Source organism: Mytilus galloprovincialis, chromosome 6, assembly GCF_965363235.1.
Source record: "Mytilus galloprovincialis chromosome 6, xbMytGall1.hap1.1, whole genome shotgun sequence".
NCBI classification, from domain to species: domain Eukaryota; kingdom Metazoa; phylum Mollusca; class Bivalvia; order Mytilida; family Mytilidae; genus Mytilus; species Mytilus galloprovincialis.
In genome coordinates this window covers 42,748,085-42,771,244 of record NC_134843.1, presented here as the reverse complement: position 1 = coordinate 42,771,244, position 23,160 = coordinate 42,748,085, and the positions used below count along the sequence as shown (strand labels likewise).

Below are 23,160 nucleotides of genomic sequence, written 5' to 3'. Positions count from 1 at the left end.
ATACACGTATTATAAGCGAATTATAAGCGAGTGATGGAACGAATTAAACAAGGTAATAGCATGCTCTGAAACGATGTACACCCTGCTAACATGTTTAACCCCACCACATTATGTTAGTATGTGTCTGTCCCTAGACAAGAGCCTGAAATTAAGTAGTTATCGTTTGTGTTTGTGTTACATATTTGTTTTCCGTTATTTTTTTGTATATGAAATACGGCCGTTAGTTTTGTTGTTTGAATTGTTTGAAATTGTCATATCTGGGCCTTTTATAGGTGACTACACGGTTTGGGCTATGCTCATTGTTGAAGGCCGTACATTGACCTATAGTTGATAGTTTCTGTGTCATTTTGGTCTATTGTGGGTTGTTGTCTCATTGGCAATTATACCACATCTTTTTTTTTTTATGCAAGCGCTTACACGGTGATTTCATCCCTTCGAACCAAGATCCATCTTCAAACATACGGACATAAAGCAGTTAAAAGGTAGAACGTATAAAAAATCAAATAAGGAACACATGAGTATCGAACATAAAGTAAAAGGATCGGTTGAGCACAAACACATATAAATAGGTCATTAAAAGATCATTTTACCTCAACAAATTTAGAACTAGTACCAGATATAAGAGTATAAACAACAAGAAGTAATTGTAAAAGGATGCTGTTACGAAGTCTCCCAAACAAAGCTCCCATAACTCGCAATTCATATGGTCCCATGTTCATTTGATTTGATTTTTTGACCCATACAAGAATATATATGGCTTACTGGTGGGGATCTCCACCATTTACAAGTATTCAAACAGGAGGGGGTGGTGGTGACCCCCAGGGACTTTACCTACATTTCATTTTATTTGTTTTATTGTCCCCTACAAGAATATATATGGTTTAGGGGTGGGGATGTTGACCGTTTACAAGTTTTCAAACAAGAGGGGGTGGGATGACCCCCTCAGGACTTCCCTTTTATCTCATTTTATTTGTTTTATTGTCCCCTACAAGAACATATATGGTTTAGGGGTGGGGATCTGGACCATTTACAAGATAATAGTACATTCTCAAATTGAACGGGGTGGGGGTGACCCAAGGAACTTCCATTTAATTTCATTTGATTAGTTTTATTGTCTCTTACAAGAATATATATAGTTTAGGGGTGGGGATGTTGACCGTTTACAAGTTTTCAAACAAGAGGGGGTGGGCTGACCCCCTAGGGACTTTCCTTTTATTTCATTTCATTTGTTTTATTGTCCCCTACAAGAATATATATGGTTTAGGGGTGGGGATCTGGACCATTTACAAGATAATAGTATATTCTCAAATTGAACGGGGTGGGGGTGACTCCCAGGAACTTCCATTTAATTTCATTTGATTAGTTTTATTGTCCCTTACAAGAATATATAGTTTAGGGGTGCGGATGTTGACCGTTTATAAGTTTTCAAACAAGAGGGGGTGGGATGACCCCCTAGGGACTTCCTTTTATTTCATTTCATTTGTTTTATTGTCCCCTACAAGAAAATAAATGGTTTAGGGGTGGGGATCTGGACCATTTACAAGATAATAGTACATTCTCAAATTGAACGGGGTGGGGGTGATCCCCGGGAACTTCCATTTAATTTCATTTGATTAGTTTTATTGTCCCCTACAAGAATATATATGGTTTAGGGGTGGGGATCTGGACCGTTTACAAGATAATAGCACATTCTAAAATTGAACGGGGTGGGGATGACCCCCGGGGACTTCCATTTAATTTCATTTGATTTGTTTTATCGTCCTATTCAAGAACATATATGGTTTAGGGGTGGGGATGTGGACCGTTTACAAGATAATAGTACATTCTCAAATTGAACGGGGTGGGATGACCCCCAGGAACTTTTATTTAATTTCATTTGATTAGTTGTATTGTCCCATACAAGAATATATATGGTTTAGGGGTGGGGATCTGGACCGTTTACAAGTTAAAAGCATATTCTCGAATTGAAGGGGGTAGGGATGACCCCCCCCAGGGACTCCCCTATATTTCATGTGATTTGTTTTATTGTCCTTTAATCATTTCTGAAGACTGCATATATCTATCACTTACAGTTTTCAAGTTATATTCATTTGAAAATTTTAGAAAATAAAATCCCGTAGGGTTCTATAGTAAACCCCTCCCTTCTTTCTGCCTTCCAAAAATACCCCTAAATAGACCCCAATGCACAAATGAGCGATTGATGGCTCACCTAGACATACTAGTCTAACATTTTATGAAACCCTAAGTAAATCTGACAAGTAGTTTTGGAGAAATGCTGCGGACAAGTTCATTTTTAAAGTGGCGGAAGAAGAAGAGGAAGAAGAGGAAGAAGAAGAATGATAATTAATTAAAAAGGGGGAAGGATATTAAAAATCGAATAAGTAACGAATAGGTAACGATAGGGAATAGGGAATAAGTAACGAATAGGTAACGAATAGGGAATAGGGAATAGGTAACGAATAGGTAACGAATATGGAATAGGGAATAGGTAACGAATAGGTAACGAATAGGGAATAGGGAATAGGTAACGAATAGGTAACGAATAGGGAATAGGGAATAGGTAACGAATAGGTAACGAATAGGGAATAGGGAATAGGTAACGAATAGGTAACGAATAGGGAATAGGGAATAGGTAACGAATAGGTAACGAATAGGGAATAGGGAATATGTAACGAATAGGGAATAGGGAATAGGTAACGAATAGGGAATAGGGAATAGGTAACCAACTTGACGTCCATCTTACATATCAGATTGTCGGTGATTTCTGTGTGTTTTACCCATACGTTTTGTTTTGATGTTCATTTAATTCTGTTTTACCGGTATTACAAAACTGAAATGCTTGAGCACGTGAATGAAAAGGAAGTCATTTATTTATGTTTAGGGAAAATGAATTAAGTATTGACAATGTCAGGAATTCGTGTTTGTTTGTGAATGGAGTTACGGGAGATGTGTGTTTCGTATCACGTCTATTAGTTTGAGAGGAGACATTTTTCCTACCCCATATTTTATCTCTATAGGGACATGGGACCATCATTTATAATAGAACACTATTCTAAATGATAATCACATGTACTATATAAAGATAAGATATCCCTATTACTCCGTCAGTTCGCTCACAGATAGGGGAAACATATCTATAGAGGAAATATATAATGTTTATGTAATAAGGAGAGTAACAGCTTCACGACCGAATGTTTATGTACGTAAATGTGCGAGAGAAAAAACAAAAAAACAAAAAACCAAAAAAAAACACAAAAAAAACCACCAACAACAACACACACACAAACAAACAAACTAACAAACAAACAAACAAACAAAATGGTTCGTCTTGGTTGGAGAAAATTGTCATGGATCTGTTTTTCTGGTGTTGTCAATCCACATGAGAGGGATGGTTTAAATTTAAGTTTTCAAGAAACAACCGAAATACATTACATAACCCGACAAAATGCAACACATCCGAATAAGTTAAAACCTCAACGTCAAGTGACGTCATATTAGAAATTGTAAAAAATGACGTCACATTTGAATTTGTAAAACAGATCATCAAAAAATGAAAAATGACGTCACATTTGAATGAATAAGATAGAATTAGGATTGATTTAAGATTATATTTGAACTTAATACTGATATTACATTTAATAACAATGCACATTTCAATACTTATTAATAGCAAACTAAGGTAGCAGTTAACTGTATTATATAACTATGTCCGGTTTGTTTTGAATCTAACTTCAAACGTAAAACATCGTACAGATTACGTTGAACAAAATCAAATCTAATAAATGAAGGCGATGAGTAATTTTATTTACCATAACACATGAATATAATAGAAAAGACGTCAACACATTTGACAAAATCCGATGAGAATTACAAATATAACATTAAACATTTAAACTAAATACATGAAATTGGGATAGATAAGTACCGTAACACGTCTTATGGTAATGCGAATTCACACTCAGCAAAACAGTCACAATCGGGAATAAGTCACGTTTGGTCATTAAAAGATTAGACGACGTAATGACAAACCACAATCTACCATGTAGTAAAAATGTCCTTAGCTAGTTTGGTAAAAGACACATCGTATGCATCCACCAATTGGTGATGGTGTTCATAAAATTTAAGGAGTGTCAATTTTAATCTGTCCTCCTCATAACTTTGTTGGAGCAGTTTCTGCGTAAGGAGTACACTCCTGTATATGAAATCCGTATAGTGTGAACAAGCACGAGAATAACGTATCAAATGTGATATGTAAACACCATACGAAGGGGCAGAGGGTATGTTTCTGCTGAGAAATGGGAAATTGAAGTCGTCCATCTGCGTCAATATTGAGGAAAAGATCAAGGTATGAAGCAGTCCTTCTAGTGTCAGTCGTATCCTTAATTTCAAGTTCACAGGGATATATGAGATGTAAGTATTGGCTGAAATATGGGTTATTCAATGATAGAACATCATCAATATATCGGAAAGTAAAATTAAAGAATTTCGCAAGGTGCTTTTTTTTTTGTCTTTTAGAAGGTTCTGAATGAATTCTGCTTCATACGAGTACAAAAACAAATCGGCAAGCAGGGGTGCACAATTAGTACCCATTGGAATACCAACTGTCTGTTGAAATATAAATCCTCCAAACTCAACAAATATATTGTCGATCAAAAAGTCCAGCATTTTGATAATATCATCTTCAGTATACTTTCTGGAAGATTCAGTGTGATTCAAGAGTTTTATTCCTGGTATGAACTTATGGTAATGTTCATTTTATTTGTGGAATGATGCTAATGATAGATGTTTGAGTGTCTGCACACTTTATATACAGATAATATATTTTTTTGCCAGTTTCTCAGACTGTTTAGTTCCCATGTCTCTATAGTCTTCCCAGGAGATATTTCTCCTACCCCATATCTTATTTCTATAGGGACATGGGACCATCATTTATAATAGAACACTATTAGACAATTCGTTAGACTTGAGAGTAAATGATTTTAAAAATAGCAAAACCGGGCGTCGCAACTGAGATTTCAGCATTCACAGATGCAAAAAGACGATTTTTATAAGGCTTTATAGATTGATTTATGGTTTAGTTGGCTTATCACCCATTGGATATATTTTTCACATATTTATGACGAGAATACAAAATAAAAAATATTCCGATATATAGGTTCTGCAGAGTAGGTCGACTTCGGGGAGGGACTAGAAAGAGAAGGACACAATTTAAACAAGGTCAAAAAGTGTGCCTTCCAACACATGTCACTTATAGACCCCTAAACGATTTATTGCATTTTTTTTTTATATAAATCAACGCTCTACCAACACAATAATTGTATCAAACGTCAAAATAATGGCGAACGCTATCGTCTGATACTTCAAAAAGCTAGTTAGCTGAATCCGGATAGAAACATTGCCTGCAATAGATCTGCGTACGAGCCTCTCCTTGAATTGTTGAAAAGGTGTTTCACCGCCAGAAGCGTGTCACTCTCACACAAAACACGAAATTCAATTTTACGTCCCGAAACTTAATTCTATGTTTCTGTATGTAGAATAACCAAGCGACCATGAGTTAGACTGCTGAACATGAGAAGTACGGTTGACAACATTCATATACAGCAACCTATATTTTGTGATGTATTTTTACAGTTTGTCAGGTGGATCTATCCAAACCTCCAAACAAAACGATCGATAATTTTATAATAAGGAATACCAAAATTGCACTGATCTATGCAATTCCGTAAAAATCGAAAAACTAATGTTTTGCTTTTATTTCTCCAAATATTTAGAACCATTATACAATATACAACGTTTACTTTTTAGTTTTCAAGAAATGGATGTCTGTATCTTATTTTAATTACTATTTTTTTTAAAGTTGACTTTTTATGGACGTCGCATAGTGACGTTTCCGTAGATTTAACTTTCCCAGTAAACACTTTATCTGTTGATATATACTGAGAACGTTTTGAGTATATTTAGATATATTTAGCTATGCTAAAAGACGTGCATAATGTCAAATAATAAAAATACGACTAGTTTAGTCCCTAAGAAAACTTGAAAGATTTAAACTCTTATTTTGCTAAATTGCTGTACTTTAGGTTCTATGACATTAGGTTCATTTATTGGTACACTAGACGCGCGTTTCATCTATGAGTTGAGAAATATATTTTGAAAAAAACACCATTTGATTGAATAAGACATTTCTCTTTCAAAAGATTGTTTTGAAGTTTGATTTAGAGTTTCGTAAAGTTATAACTGTCAATGCTATTAAAAGGAATAATTAAAGCAAGTTATTTATCTCAAACATCCGAAGAATATTTAAAATTAAGAAATTATTTTTTCTGCAGTTAGAAACCACCTGCTCATTTGTATGGCGTTTACATACCTCAATCAATATGTTACGCTCATGCAGGTCCAATCAGTACAGACATACTTCATCTTATCAAGTACATTTAGCAAAAACTGCTCTAACACAGTTATAAATAGCCCTTCACTTTCATACAATCAGCTTTATTCGTAAATTCAGAAAAGCGCTTCAGATGAATGAAATTCATAAAGTATAGTCTTAATTTATTTTGTATCTACCGCCTTTCTTTTAAGAAGAAGAACGATTGAAATCGACGAAGCATAAGTTTATGATATAAAAATAAGATCTGCTATAATTGCTGATGAGACAACTCCCCACAAGAGACCAAATGACACAGAAATTTATAATTATAGGCCATGATAGATATCAAAGGTACCAGGATTATAATTTAGTACGCCAGAGTATGATTATCCGTCGCAATCAGGCCATGGGTTTGATTATCCGTCGCCATCAGGAATTTGTTGACTGATACGATGTGATATGTGTTTCAACTCACCAACAGCATGTTTTAACATTTATTAATGCTATTGTAGCCTAAATTCAGTCATAAAGAAAACTTTTTTGCAGATGACACAAGTCTGTATCTTATAGTGGACAATCCAGTAAATGATGCATTAAAGTTAAATGAAGATTTAAAGAAAATTCACTACTGGTCTGAGAAGTGGTCGGTTACTTTTAATGCAAATAAAAATGAGAGCATGACCACATCCTGGAAACTTAAAAAAAAAACCAATCCACTCAAGTCCTTTCATGAATAATTTCACTTTAAACTCTGTAAATGAACACAAACATATCGATATGATAGTTAAAAAAGCGTAGTCCAGCGTAAATATACTTAATTTAAATTCATTTTAAACAGAAAAACTTTAGAACAACTTTAGTTTTCTTATACAAGGCCGGTTCTTGAAGATGGGCGAAAGATACCAGAGGAACAGTCAAACTCATAAACCGAAAATAAACTGAATAAATTATGCTGATGTAGTTTGTCCCTTCTCGTCTTCAAAAATAATTTAAAAAGTAACCGTGAAAATAAGCCAGTTTTTATTATTGTTGTACCAGATCTGGTTAAATATATCATGCGAGAATAAGAATAAACTGTAGTGGACTCAACACTCCTCTATGACAGAATATAGTTATCAAAGGTACCAGGATTGTAATTTAATACGCCAGAACCGTGTTTCGTCTACATAAGACTCATCAGTGACGCTTATATCAAAAAGGTTATAAAGCCAAACAAGTACAAAGTTGAAGAGCATTGAGGACCCAAAATTCCTTTTATCCTAAATGAGCCATACTGTCGGATGTATTCTTTTTATCAAGACGGATACCATTAGTTAAGTTGGTTTTCTCATTTAAATTGTTTCTAATGTTGCAGTGTCGGAGCTTTTTATATATACATAATGTCCATTCTGTTAATATTAATCAGTCTATTTTTTGTTCATTAACCCAAACACAGCCATCTTCCCAACTAAAAATCATAATCACGAGTTTCTATGTAGGTCGTAACTAAAACGTCATTTTTGTCCTTTATTCGTTATTTCTATGATAGATTAGGTACGGATTGGGCCTGTTTATAAATGTTATCTGTACGAAAAAGAAAAAAGGAAAAAAATATAGACGGATGAAAAAGAGATTAAACGGAATATGACCAGGACAGAAGTTAATAAGTGTATGAAAATAGGTATAACAATAGCGCTATAGTAAGCAGATTGCTTCTAAGTTGTGCTGCATCACTGGAACCCAAAATAACAACAGTCGTATTGCCTTCTCTATAGTTTTCTTCATCGGAATCTGAAAAATATAAAACTGAAGTATTTCAATTATTTCATATCAATAAAAGGAGTCTTATCTTGTTTAATTGTGATTGACTAAAGGTATATTAGTCTTTTTGAGAATCTGATCTTGTAGTCGAAAGATTGTCCGGTCATTACCACTTTAGTCAATTTACATACTATATGTATATCAGCATTGTAAATATAAAGGAATTTGACGAGACTGTTGTACAAAGTGAGAGGTTTAGCGCTATAAAACCAGGTTTAATCCACCATTTTCTACATTTGAAAATGCCTGTTCCAAGTCAGGAATATGACAGTTCTTGTCCATTTGTTTTTGATGTGTTTTATCGTTTGCTTTTGCCATGTGATTAGGGACTTTCGGATTTGATTTTCCTCTGAGTTCAGTATTTTTGTGATTTTACTTTTTATTTACAATTTGTCATTTGTTAAACGTCAAAAGAAAAAAAAAATATTAAGGTGGTACCTAACACTACAGGGAGATAACTCTGTAAAATCAGCTAAACGTTTTAATTACGTTGTGTTGTAAATAGAATATTAAGCTTTTCAATGATCAAAATTGGTGTTTGTCAAACTGCTATTTAACCAGTGTAATTTGTCTGACAAAACGGTTGGTTCAAAGTTTTTGAAATTTTTATATTTTTGTTAAAGGTTTAACTTTGACAAAATTTTATGAAAATTAAACGATTAATTTTAGTTAAAGTGTTGGGTACCACCTTAACAATCAATCATCAACTATCAGATATTGTTTTGCTCTGTTTGGAAAAAAAGGTAATATCCTCTTCATACTTACAGGGACACACGCGGCATGTGTATGGACAATCAAATGGCATGTTTGACAAAGTAAGACAACTTTTTTCTCCATAACCACTATTTCCACAGAAGAATTTTTCTTTCTTGTCTTCTTTGCATGTGACTGAAATTCATTTAATATTTGTTTGTTTTTATCGTGATTAAGATTATAACACAATGATGACTGCTGTACTGTTTGTTTTGTTCACACATCGTAGTCAATATAATGGAATTTAATGCGACTGTCGTACAAGGGAGAAGTTTAGCAAGGTATAAAACCAGGTTTAATCCACCATTTTCTACATAAGAAAATGCCTGTACCAAGTCAGGAATATGACAGTTGTTAGCCATACGCTTAATGTGTTTAAGCTTTTGATTTTGTTACTGGATTAAGGACTTTCCGTTTTGAATTTTCCTCGGAGTTCAGTATTTTTGTGATTTTTCTGTAAGCAACCCTTTAAAGGTGTATGGTATTTATTGAAAGTGGAATTCATATATGAAAGAATAAAAAGTTGATTAAAATAATACTGTGGTTTGGCACTTTGTTACTACCATGATTTCAATAATAAATTTAGTCCAAAAATTTTGGATTTCTACCATAAATAAAAATGAAAATTCTGCAAATTCTGAAGTTCCCCGTCATTATACCATTGTGCTATTGCATTTTTTTATTTGCAAATGTGCTTTGTCTATTTACCGTTTTACCTTTCTGTACTGTCATATTTGTTTATTTTTATAGTGATTAAGATAACAACAAATAAATGCATTAAATGGTTCTATCTCACTACCAGAATGTATCTCAAAATCAAGTTGTGAACGGTTATATCTTACTTTTTACGATACATGTATATTTTTGATTTTATTTAATTTCACCATTTTATTTTCATTATTGGTCTATAATCTTTATTAACGTTATAAATTGAAAATAGAGGAAAAAAGATATCTTCATAATAATTCTTTAAGTCATATGAAACGAGTGACAGGTGAAAAATGATGTTGATCCAATTCTTGGACCAATGCATGCATATATCATAAACTTAGTCTTCTGTGCAAGATTTTATCATTTTTTTACGTAAACATATCTTATAATCGTCATTTTTTCTCTCTGTGTCTGTTATGAAGTAAAAATATGGCAGCTACTTAATTGTCGTTATTTGAAGCCGTAGTTTACCGATTGTCACCTTATAGTAAACAACCAACAAAGAAGCATGGACATTGAGCATGTGTATAACATGTACAATCAGATAATTTTTACGAGAAGGGTCACGCTATGGTCATTTGCATATACGGAAAATATTTTGGCGAATTGCTTCCTGGAAGCAAGCAATTGTATGTAGTAAACTTTTTCTAAATGTTGACAAATTAAAGAATTTTCTTTAGAAAAAAGTAAATGTACATGAGTTTTATAATGAAAACTATCCATTTATTTATAAAAAAAAAAAAAACATATGCATAATTTTTTTTTAATTTGAGGTTTCATATGACTTTAAGAGCAGAATTACGTTACTCACGTTTACAATTGTTTGCAGAAGATTTATAAAACCCAAGGTCATTGTTATAATAATCCTTTCTACACAGACACTGGCATGATAATGGATCGAGCTTACTTCCTCCTTCGCATATTTTCTTTTTGCAATCTGAAATAAAATAATAACTTTAATCAACCTTTTTTTATTTAGAAAACATCGGTTATATTTGAACTTAATTGAAGTTAGTTAAGTGTTCGTTCAGAACTCGATTACTCTATAGACCAGAGCTTGTAGGATTATTCAATTCAAATGAATAAAAAAAATGATTTCTTAGAATCTTGTATTTGTATGGAAAAGAATAATATTTATTTTTTCGATCCCAAATGTAACTTCTAAATGGGGGAAAGCATAATAATTGACAAAATCAAACATTAGACTTTATCAAATAACGGAACTAACGAAAGCCAACTGTCTTATTCCTGACTTCGCACAGCTATTTTACGTAGAAAGTGATGGTTTATAGCTAGCCAAACATCCCACTTGTTTGAACACAATCGTGGCGCGCTAGTGGCGAAATCAGGTCGTAGTAGAAGCGTAGTGAGAGCACACTAAGATCGTAGTAGGATTGAAGAGGTCGCTGTACCATCGTAGCGAGGAGAGTAGCGAAAGCGTGATTCTATTCGAAGAGACTGCGCTACGATCTCACAGCGACGTTACTACGACCTGACTATACGACCATCACGTTCTCCTCGCGACCCCACTACGCGTCCACTACGACTACCACGCTGTGCACGATCATAGTACGACTCTAGCACGCCCTTGCCGTCCTCATCACGCTCTTCTTACGACCTGACCACGTTCATACTACGACCATCATTCTCATTGACATTTTCACATAAAATATGATAAATCTCTCCAGGTTTTGTTTGTCTGTATGTAATTATGACTTCTTGTCCATTTACTCTCACGTCACAACCATGCCATTGTTTTTATATAGATTAGGCCGTTGCTTTTCCCGTTTGAATGGTTTTACACTAGTAACTTTTGGGGGCCTTTATGGCTTGCTGTTAGGAGTTAGTCAAGGTTCCGTGTTGAAAGCAGTACCTTGGCCTATAATGGTTTACTTTTATAAATTGTTACTTGGATGGAGACTTGTCTCATTGGCACTCATACCACATCTTCCTATATCTATTGACACATCTGTGTCATCTCTGCTGTTGTTCACTAATATCGTCATTTGAGCTTTATGGACCAGCAATAAGGATAACTCTGTGTATGTATGTGTGTGTAGAATCACATGCCATAAACAACGTGAACATTACCAAAGCCAACATACCTTGCTAGCGTTCTGGCAATGTTAATTACTTATCTAAATTGCTATAACTGATTTAACGTTTTGAAATACAAACATAATAAACTAGGGCGATATCACGATTTGCTGTTTCAAATCTGCAATTAATTCCAAATTAAAGAAAATTAAAGCCGTCTTCTTCGTTCATTTATCAACCCTCTTATAAACTAAGATGTAATATAAGTAACTGTTTTTTTTTTTATTGCTTTGGTGTTATTTCAAATGTCTTTCTAACTTAATAACGTCAGAAAATTAAGGTAGGTTTTAAAAACATACTTCATGATTTGCTTTCTATAGAGTCCTTTGTTTGTGAAAAAGCTATTAATATATAATCCCGTCGTCGCACAATACCAATATATAGTATGGCAAATACCGTATACATAAATTGTAGAATAAACTTAATAAAATGTCTTACCACGCAAATCCGTGTTTGTTCCGTTAGTTGAAAACGGGAATCCAAGTTGGCCTTTGTGATTGCCACTGAAATTAATAAAATATAATAATAAAATTTTCTACGACAAAACATACTTTATGAAACAAATATTCTCATGAATAAAAGGACATTGAGCTATATACAAAACTGAGAACAAATAGTAACACATTCATCAAGGATTTTTATAAATTTATATATACCTTAGCAATTAAGACAATAACAATCAAAACCAAAGACTAAAAAAACCAAAGGACGTTTACATCAACAGTTATAAATAATAAATTAGAAACAACACAAACTCCACTAAAAACCGGGAGTGAAATCTGGTGCTCCGGAACTGATTTAAATTACTATTTTTTAGGAAAATATTGTTAAAATCATGTTATATATATTTTTTGTAGTCTCAATTTGAAGGATTATATGCGCAAATTTGTTTATTTTCTGTTCTTTATATAGATTATTATTGTTGTTAATATGTAGCATTGTTTTAAAGTTATTTTGTGTGTTCAAGTTCTCCTGTTAGAATTCATAAACTTTATTTCAGATTCATTTTTTTTTCATCAAGAAATTTACATGTAAATTTTTACCTGTGAAATATAAATGATAAATATTGTTTACCTCGGTGCATAGTTGCATACATAGAAATGATATCCACTGCAAATGGCGTAACCGCAACCAAGTATGTAAGAATCAAACCAAGTTAACTGAAAACAACCAAAACATGGCTTTATTGTTGTTTTACATTTTATTCAACAAGAATTTCTTTAAAAGGTTTTTCTTTGAATGTCCTCTACCAAGTCAAGAATATGTCAGTTGTTATCACATAGTCCGGTTCTGTGTATGTTGGTGTTTGTATTTTTGAAGCAGTTCAGTGTTTCCGTTGTTCCGTTTTTTCCCTATTATTCTTGATGTTTTTCCCTCAGTTTTGGTTTGTGACTCGGATCTGCTTCCGTTAAATCGATTTATGATTATTAAGCAGCGGTATACTATTATTATAATCTTACTATAGAAATGCGTATTATATAAATATTAGGGAAGATTATGTAAAAGTTATGGTATCTATGAGATGAAATGATGTTAGCCTATATATATACGTATTTATAAATAAGATTTTTAAAATGTTTGAGAAAGAACCAAGAACAAGATACTACGACACAAATAAAATCATTGAATAGGAGGAAGATCAAAAGATAAAAAGAAGACGCTAAACATCAAACAATCAATATATGAATCAAAGATAAGGAAACGGCTCCGCCACCAAAAATAAGATGAATAAAAAATGAATTTAATTAACTGATATATCTTTTAAATTTATATAACGTATATACCTGCGTAAAATGGCCAACCTTTTTCAGCATGTTATTCTTTCCTCCAAAATGGAAATCCTTCGATTCATCATAAAACAACTGTACGACAGTTTCCCATGTTATATTCTCTTTCGAACTTGCGATATTCTGACCTATTGGAAATCTTCCTGAAAGTCACAATCTCAATTCATTACGAGATACAATTCAATAGAACTGCTTTTAAACTCGATTAATAAGTACATTGTAATACAATTATGAAATGTCAAATCAAACAATGAAATTAAAGTTACAATACTTTAAATTGACTTCTAAATATATACTCAAAATCTAAATGGTGATAAAAAGAAAAATCACAAAAATACTGAACTTAGAGGAAAATCAATTCGGAAAGTCCATAATCACATGGCAAAATCAAATAAAAAAATGCATCAAAAACGAACGGACAAGAACTGTCATATTCCTGGCTTGGTACAGGCATTTTCAAATGTAGAAAATGGTGGATTAAACCTGGTTTTATAGCGCTAACCCTCTCACTTTGATGACATTCTCATTCAAACTGTATCATAAACCAACAAATAAGGAATTACTGGATTGGCAATCACAAATCAAAAGGAAGCATCTGCAAACAAAAATAATAAATAAATCATGTAACACTGTAAATACCTGGTATTAATCGCTGATAGTTCTTATCATGAACACCAAAACAATTTTCCGCCCATTTCTGTGCAACCATAGCAACTTCGTCATCCCATATCATCTTCAAAATGTTTTTTGCGTTGTATTTCTTTGCTGCTTTCTCTCTATACTTATTGTGAACAGCCAACATAACATTTTTTTCTACAGGACCTATTTAAAATTGAAAACTAAAGTTACCACGTAAATTTCAATTATTTATTTTGAGACCATATTTCGACAAGAACGGATAAATAAGATACATAAGACACAGCAATGATTAAAAGTAATAATACACCTTGGCTAAAATAGATGGTGAAACTTTGAAATTTATAAAATCTTATTTGTAGTTTAATCGTTAGAACTTATATCAGTAAATAAAGGCGACAGTAGTATACCGCTGTTCAAAACTCATAAATCCATGGACAAATAACAAAATAGAGGTAACAAATTAAAACTGAGGGAAACGCATTAAATATAAGAGAACAACGACACAACATTAGAATGTAACACACACACAGAAACAGACTAAGCATTAAACTCATGGAATGTATGTTTGAATGTTAGGATGTTTTCATCTGTTTTTGAATTAGCATCTCTTTTAAACATCTATAGACAAATTTAAATAGTTTCAATTAAATGTACCCCGCTCTATGTCATACTCATGCGAAGGTTCTTTTACACCATATCGGGAGACAAAAAGACTTCAAGCATCTATATTTCAAATTGTAGTGTTCAAATATTTAGGCTGTAATCTTTAACTATCTTTGTTGACTGATGAAAGATGAATAGAATAACTTTGCTTGGTGTAACAGTATTGGCTATAAATACCTTATCTATTTATAATACAGTAACACGACCTCATTATGTTAATGAGTTACACGTGCTTGAATAGAACTTGCATTTTATACTGTGTATTACTAGTCGCCATTAAATAGTTATAAGTCTACTTGGATTATATCTCAGATTATATACATCTTTATGCCTGCATCCAAATACTTAAATATGGTGTCAGATGTGGAATTCGAACCCGGCCCATTAACACAACCATGAAACCCATAACGTTAGCATCCAGGCTATATTTTGCCAGTTTTATATGTAAACCTCCACAATACTACAATACTAAGGATCTTTAAGGGCAAATAGCACGCTGGTAAAATACTTAAATGATAACATATTTATTATTCTTGCATTTCTACGACTAAAAAGTCGGTAATGGTTTAACAACAGATTTCATATTTGATTTTCGAATCGACATAAAACATTTCCCCGAAAATGTGCTATCAACTTGAATAAACACATCATAGATAACAGGATTGAAAATTTGTATTTTCGCCATACGCACGTTCTTGTACAAAATTCTCATCAGTGACGCTCGAATAAAAAAGGTTAAAGGCAAAAAAAAGTACGAAGTTGCAGAGCATTGAGGACCGAAATTCCTAAAAGTTTTACCAAAAACAGCTAAGGTTATCTGCTCTTAAGGTAGAAAATCCTTAGTATTCCAAAATTACAGTTAGTTTAAAATTATAACCATATCAATGATAATTCATGTCAACACAGAAGTGCTGACTACTCTGCTGGTGATAAACTGGAGACACTGCGGAACTTAGGTCATTCACATGGAAATCGACATTTGACACCGTAGCTACCAGGTAAGTAATAGAGTAATCAAGAAGTTACAATTTTATTTTGAAGGAACACTGAACACTTCAAATTTGCAAAACACTCATTTGCAAATCTGCACCGTCTGTTCTTAAATATACAGTGCTTTGTAAATATATATCAAAAGTGCACAAAATAAAAGAAGAGTATTAAAAACAAAGTTTTAAAGCTTATAGTCTCCCAATCACCATTTCTATAAAATTTGAAAAGCTTTAGCACTGTAGCCACCTTGAAGCAGTACAGAAGGAAATTATGACCAATAAAAAAAAATTTGACCAATAAAAATTCAAGAATTGCCTCTTGCGACAATACTGTTCTTCCGATTGGAAGGAGACGACGATATTTCGTAAAAAGTGCTAGTTTTACACTGTTCATATACAATTTTGTTCAATTTGACACAGAGGTTTCACAAAAGACTGTTTAACGACGGACGGACGTATGATGGACAACCAATGTGATTACAAAAGACATAAAAAAAAACAACAATAAAAGAAATAAATTATATTATTACCGTGCATGTTCATTCCATCATTGTCACTATAATCAGGTTTAATCATAAAACAATTATTTAACTCTACTCTGTCTGTCTGTCTGTCTTGTCTGTTTGTTTGCTTTTGTTTTTTATATGTTTTATTTATGTTTTAATTGAAAACAAACTACATGCTATGACGTAAATATATTGATGAAATTAGTCACCACAATATTAATATAATTGAGACATGATTCCAAAAGTGGAAACCTACCAAAGTGTCCAAATTGTCCAATAAGTATTGCGTTTTTAAATTTATGAGTGCAACAGTTCTAATTCCCAAATAAAGGAGTTGTGAAATCGTTCAAAAATAATACTTCTAATTGAGAAAATCATACTGATATGTATCGGAGTTAGATACTTGAAAAAGAAACCAATTCAAAGAAAGCATATGAGTAAAAAAAAAATTAGAAAAAATAAAAAAAAATATAAAAAGATATTGAGGTAACAATAAAGTAAAGACACATTGATACAACGGCAATGGTTTGCTGTCAGTTATTACTCCATCACGAAGATAATAGTTACCTGGAATTCTGGCTTGAGGTGATCTTGGAAGACATGCTGAGTGACTTGGGAATACTTTAAACTTATCCTTACAGGTAGCAGCAGCATGTACTGAAAAAAATAATCTTTTTTCAATATCTATACTAATGAAGTATGTTTTTTTTTCTGTCAAAACTACGACTAAGATTTCGAGATGTATCTTACACTCCGAATTGTTTAAAAAAGAAACAGAACATGAAACCAGAATAATTTACAAGTTTATCCAATTCACTTTTTTTTATTCTATTTGTAGCTGTCTAACTCTTTTTTTTTGTATTTGTTTTCTGCTATGCTTTTTTTTAAGAAGAAACAGAAACATCCAACACGAAACAAATCAAATAAAACATTATTTAAATCATCTCAATTATCAGTTGTTGTGAACTTGCTTTAACTGTTCAGTCTTTGGATATTGAAGATTAGAATATAATCATTTCTATGTATTAGAGATAATATTATTTTTAGATTATATTTGGATTTATATCTTTGTAATTGTTTCATATGTTTTGTGATATGCTTCGTGTGGTTGTTCCTTCAAATAAAAAAAAAAAACAAAGATTCATATATCTAACGATGTTCGAGGAAAGACTTATGATTGATTGATTGATTGTTGCCTACTTATGTCCAGTGACAAATATTCCATTGATAATCAAAAGGAAAACAAGTTATCGATACAATAAGCTGTGTCTGCAAGGATGGTAGACGAGAATGAAGAGCTAAAAATTGATTTGAAATATCGGCCAATTAATATCGAACCGGGCCGCGTAGCTTTACGTCCGTCTGAGACGTCCATAAACAAAACAGACGTCCAATTTTAACAAAGGTTTGACTTCAAGACAGTCGAATTCCATGTACACATAACATTCCATAGCATATAAACAAATAGTATAACCATCACTTGAAGTCAACCAATCAAATGTTTATCCTTTTTTCCTGCGTACAAAATAAACTCATCATAGATACCAGGACCAAATTTTGTATATACGCCAGACGCGCGTTTCGTCTACAAAAGACTCATCAGTGACGCTCGAATCCAAAAAAGTTAAAAAGGCAAAATAAAGTACGAAGTTGAAGAGCATTATGGACCAAAATTCCTAAAAGTTTTGCCAAATACAGCTAAGGTAATCTATGCCTGAGGTAGAAAAGACTTAGTATTTCAAAAATTCAAAATTTTGTAAGCAGGTAATTTATAAATATAACCATATTAATGATAATTCATGTCAGCACTAAAAAGTGCTGACTACTAGCTTTAGATATCACGTAACCTCAAGTTCCAAAAATATTCTATAGAAACACCAAATAAAGAAGAATGGATCAATAAGTTTCCTTGATCGCATCTAAAGGAGTAAGTTCGGTAACTGCCATATGTGGCCCGATTATAAAGTTCAATGTAACAAGATGAAAAAAAAAAAAAAAAATTAAGTTGACTTTAAGACATGTAAGAAAGTTAAATAAAACTATTGGTGTCAAAGTGTTATTCTAAAGTGTTGATTTTTGCATCCAAAATAGATCAAGTTAATAGATTTTGGTAAACTTTGACAAATCGGCCGGATTTCATCCAGGAAAAATGGAGCATCGCAGGCGTCGACAACCTAAATGTTCAAGTTACAAGTGAAATGTCTTTACAAACATTATTTTAAAAGATCTTTGTTGTCGACGTATGCACTCTATGTTTCCTGTCCAATAATCGATGAAATTTACCCATTTTCATTGACTTTTTCGAGGAAATACTATAGCAAGTACTATTCATGACGTCATAAAACGCAGGAACGTTAAATTTCAACAAAGGGCTTATTTCCTATCTAGTCACTGTATAAGCTATGATTCATTGTGATATCGGTCAATAAATCCTAATTTGAAATTAAAGTTAAAAAGAGGGCCATTTTAGGACCTTACCGAACCTACTCCTTTACTGGTTTGGTAAACGATATAAACAAACTTCTGATCCAAATATTGGAATCCATGAAAAAATTAAGGTGCAGTTATAATTAATTTGTTTTGAAGAAATACATGACTTGATAATTTACCAGTAACACATACATGTAGATCTAGCCTTGTATTATTTTTAATTTTAATTCATCTACATGTTTTGGAGTTTAGTGTGACGCTCATTCTTACTGAACATGTACACATTTTTGTTTAGGTGTCAGCCGAAGACCGCCTCCGGGTGCAGAAGTTTCTCAATATACTGAAGATCCATTGCTGGCATTCGGCTGTTTATTTTTTTACTCTATGGCCTGGTTGTTATCTCTTTGACAAATTCCCAATTTCAATTCTCAATTTGACATTAATTTAAGTCCGAGATTTCACTGCCGACAAGGGAATATCGAACGCGTCTGGATATATAAACAACGTAAGATGGTGCAAAAGGAACACCACCAGAAAGGTGAAATTTATAATAGGGAACGAAAAATCGTTCGTTAAGTCGTAATTTGTTTTTGTAGAGTTTCCCATATCAAACTGAAATATTAAAGTATAGAAAGAACAGGTATTGCTGTGGGGTTTTTTTTATTTATATACAATTATTTATTTTATTTCGATAGTATAGTGAATTCTTTGCTATTTAACGTGACAATATCATAATGGTAACAGTAAGTGTATCATATTTTTATTACCAATTGATCTTTGTAGTTGATGACTTTAATCCATAAAAGGACGTGATTAATATTTGTATCCCAAATTCATGTATTCAGTTTTGATGTTATAATTGTTATTCTCATCGGATTTTGTCTAATGCTTAGTTCGTTCTGTGTGTTACATTTTATTGTTGTGTCGTTGTTCTCCGCTTATATTTAATGCGTTTCCCTCAGTTTTAGTTTGTAAACCGAATTTGTTTTTTTCTATCGATTTATGAGTTTCGAACAGCGGTATACTACTGTTGCCTTAATTTGTTATATGCAGGTATTTCATTAATTCTTACATTCTAACACAAACAGGGACGCATTGGATTTAAAAATCCAGTCTGCTCAGAACCTAGATAGTTGCTCACTTCTTTCTTTTTTGTTTAAATCCAATTAGTTCTCATATTAAGAACATTTTTTTGATGTTTTTGCCTTCCCAATTTTTATTAAATACTTTATGAAAGTTATTTTTGACACGTGCAAACTAAAATTTAAAGACTTCACAGTTTAATTTACTTTTTAAATTATTTGACTCCTTTTTTTATTTAGCATTTTTGATCTTAGCAACTGTTTCGGTTCATGTAAATCCTTGGTTTTCAAATATTCGGCTTTGAGCGTATCTGACGAATTAAAAGTAAAAAAAGTGCGTATGACCCCAACAATTAAATTATTTCATTGTAATGAATATTTTCAAAAGTACATAAAAATAATTGTAAAAATGAAAACCCAGAAATAACAAGGCATTTCCATTGGAAAATAGATTGTTCTACTTCCAACAAAAATTATTTTACTGATGTAAAATCTAAATAACTTTTACAATATATATAATAACAACTTACATTGCCAAAAGAATGAAATCAAAGTTAGTAAAAACAATGTAAAGGATCCATGAAACACTTGTGCCAACATTTTCTCTGTTTATTCGATTCTGTCGTCAGGGAGCGTCAAAATTCACTACGTTGACAACCCATCGTTTTCAGATTTATAAATTCGAGATAAAAATTTATCAATAGATTTTATGTCATTTTCAATTAAGCGACCTTTGAAATGTCTATCACTATAATACACTGTTATTTTGCAGTCATCAATTAGAAAGATAAAGATTTCAACAAGGAAAATGTGAAGGAAATAGAAATGAAAAATACAAACTTACTAGATGCGTAAGGTTTAACATTCTAACATGTGACCGGAACAAATTTTAATGTTCTTGGTTTTGAAACGTGAAAGTCAATATACGGTGTGATGAAAAATGCTAACCATGTTTCAAAACAATTGAATGGCAATCTATCTATTTAACTCCAATATTATATGTTGTAAACCTTGGCGTATCCTACTTCTTAATTCAAAACCGATTATGATAACCGCTTTTCCATTTGCATAGCATTTGCAAAGAATCGATCTGAGAAGATCGGACATGATTTCCGAGTAATATTTTCGGCGTACTCAGTTACTAACCCTTCACTTCAGCATGTCAAACGAATTTTTTACACAATAATTCTTTAATTCATTAATTACAATACTTGAACATGCTGAACGCTTGTTATAAATTACGAATATAACGGTCCGGTTCATGTAAAAAATACCGTATTACTTATGGCTTACATGAATTTTTTTAACTTATCTATCATCAAGAGGTTTCACAGTTCAATCAGATGAATATTATCATTATTATCAAATAACTTTATTTGCGAAACAAACAGAAACCAAAATTGGTTATAGCAAATACATAGACAAAACAAACATAAGAAAAACTCGACAATACTAATAAACATGTTTAAAAAAAACAGTTATAAATCTCCGTTCCGCAGTTCTAAAAGAGGAATGAAAGATACCAGAGGGACAGTCAAACTCATAAATCGAAAGTGAACTGAAAACGCCATAACAAAAAATGAAAAAGACAAACAGGCAAACAATAGTTCACATGACACAACATAGACAACAAAAGAATAAACAACACGAACCTAAGATTCTTTAATTAAATATTAACTGTTTTTATATCATTTAGTAGTGTTGATGAATTTAGTTTAATCAAACGTTTTTCAGTTAAGTTAAGTGTATTAAAATTGACATTTTTTTTTATATAATTTTTTAAAAAGTTTTTTTAAAATTTTTTTTATGATTTTTTTGCCTACTTATGTCCAGTGACAAATAATCCATTTATAATCACAAAGAAAACAAATTATCAATACAACAAGCTGTTTTTGCAGGTTTGGTAGACAATAATGAAGAGCAGAAATTTGAACTGCCACTGAAAAAAAATGTATGTTTGATACGGGCAGAAACTTTGCCTTGCAACAGACCACCTACGGAAGTTCAGAGAATTTCACCAAACGTTTTTTAAGGTTTAGAGAACATTTTAATCACCCTTTACAAGCAATTGATTTGAAACATCTACCGGAATTAATATCGAACCGAGGCGAATACTATAGCATAAACAGCAATGAAATTAAGTTAATTTCCAACATCTGTCAAATTCAAGGGAATAGTTTTTTTCAATTCGTTTTAGTATGCGACTGGATGTGACGTACATGATTTGGTAGTATAACACCTTAATTTAAAGATAAGATCATTTTTATTTATACCGATAATTTTTTAATTAATTTTACAGTTAACGAAAAAATGGAATTCATCATATTATATGCTTAACATTTTCTTTCATTTTTTTGGTATTTTTGTATTTCGTTCAGTTTCTATTAAAAGACATTGATCGCTTATTTTAAATTTCAGTTTCTATTAAAAGACAATGATCGCTTATTTTAAATTTGGTTATCATTTTTCTTATGTCTTTGTTTGGGTGATATAGGTAGTATTCCGTCGGTTATTTATAATAGAATGAAGAAATTTATATCGATATTTTAAATTATTTTCATTCAGTTCGTTATGTTATCACCCATAAGATTTTGATAATAGTTAATATAACCTTTCTTTGATTGGGGTTTTAACTTTTAAGTTTGATGTCAATATGTATTTTCTGTGAATAAACTCATCCTAGATACCAGGAATAAAATTTCATATTTACGCCAGACGCGTGTTTCGTCTACAAAAGACTTATCAGTGACGCTCGAATCAAAAATGTTATAAAAGGCCAAATAAAGTACGAAGTTGAAGAGATTTGAAGACCAAAAATTTCTAAAAATTTTGCCAAATACAGCTACGGTAATTTATTCCTGAGATAGTCAAAAGTTTACCAAGAGTAAGTTCCTTCGGTATCTATTTTTTGCTTGATTATAGACTTCATTAAGGATGTACTTAGGTGAGGTTATGTGAAAATTAATAAATCAAGAATGTAAAATTGATACTATAAGCTTGTAGAGGATTCTTTAAGAATAAAAATAAGCTAAAAATATTGATAGGTCATGGACCTCCTTTTCGAGATATTTGAGATTTAAAATATGGCGGGAAAAGGCTGACTCGGACTTTTACCTTATGTTTGCATTGGTATCATTTGGGTCCCAAAACAAAAGAAAGAAAATTAAGAATCTTCTAAAATTTTGGTAAATGACCTTTCATGAGCTATTTAGTCTTATATGAAAAAATAAATGGGTGTTATGGGGCAAAATATTTTACCTTGTTTTGTATGGAAAAACACCAAGGAGTCCGAAAATTTGACACAAATTCCAAAACCTCACCTAAGTACATCCT

The 23,160-nt window shown here is 32.1% G+C and overlaps 1 protein-coding gene across 1 annotated transcript; it reads right to left on the bottom strand.

The window, feature by feature from the left end:
- Positions 1 to 7,863: 7,863 nt before the first annotated feature.
- Positions 7,864 to 20,507, bottom strand: LOC143079631 (cysteine-rich venom protein LEI1-like). Its single transcript, XM_076255072.1, has 9 exons — positions 20,358 to 20,507; positions 16,883 to 16,972; positions 14,158 to 14,340; positions 13,516 to 13,661; positions 12,806 to 12,891; positions 12,170 to 12,234; positions 10,446 to 10,571; positions 8,936 to 9,058; positions 7,864 to 8,140 (listed from the first exon to the last, which is right to left on the bottom strand). The coding sequence occupies exons 1-9, from the start codon at positions 20,425 to 20,427 to the stop codon at positions 8,010 to 8,012; spliced, it is 1,020 nt and encodes a 339-aa protein (XP_076111187.1). The 5' UTR covers positions 20,428 to 20,507; the 3' UTR covers positions 7,864 to 8,009.
- Positions 20,508 to 23,160: the final 2,653 nt, after the last annotated feature.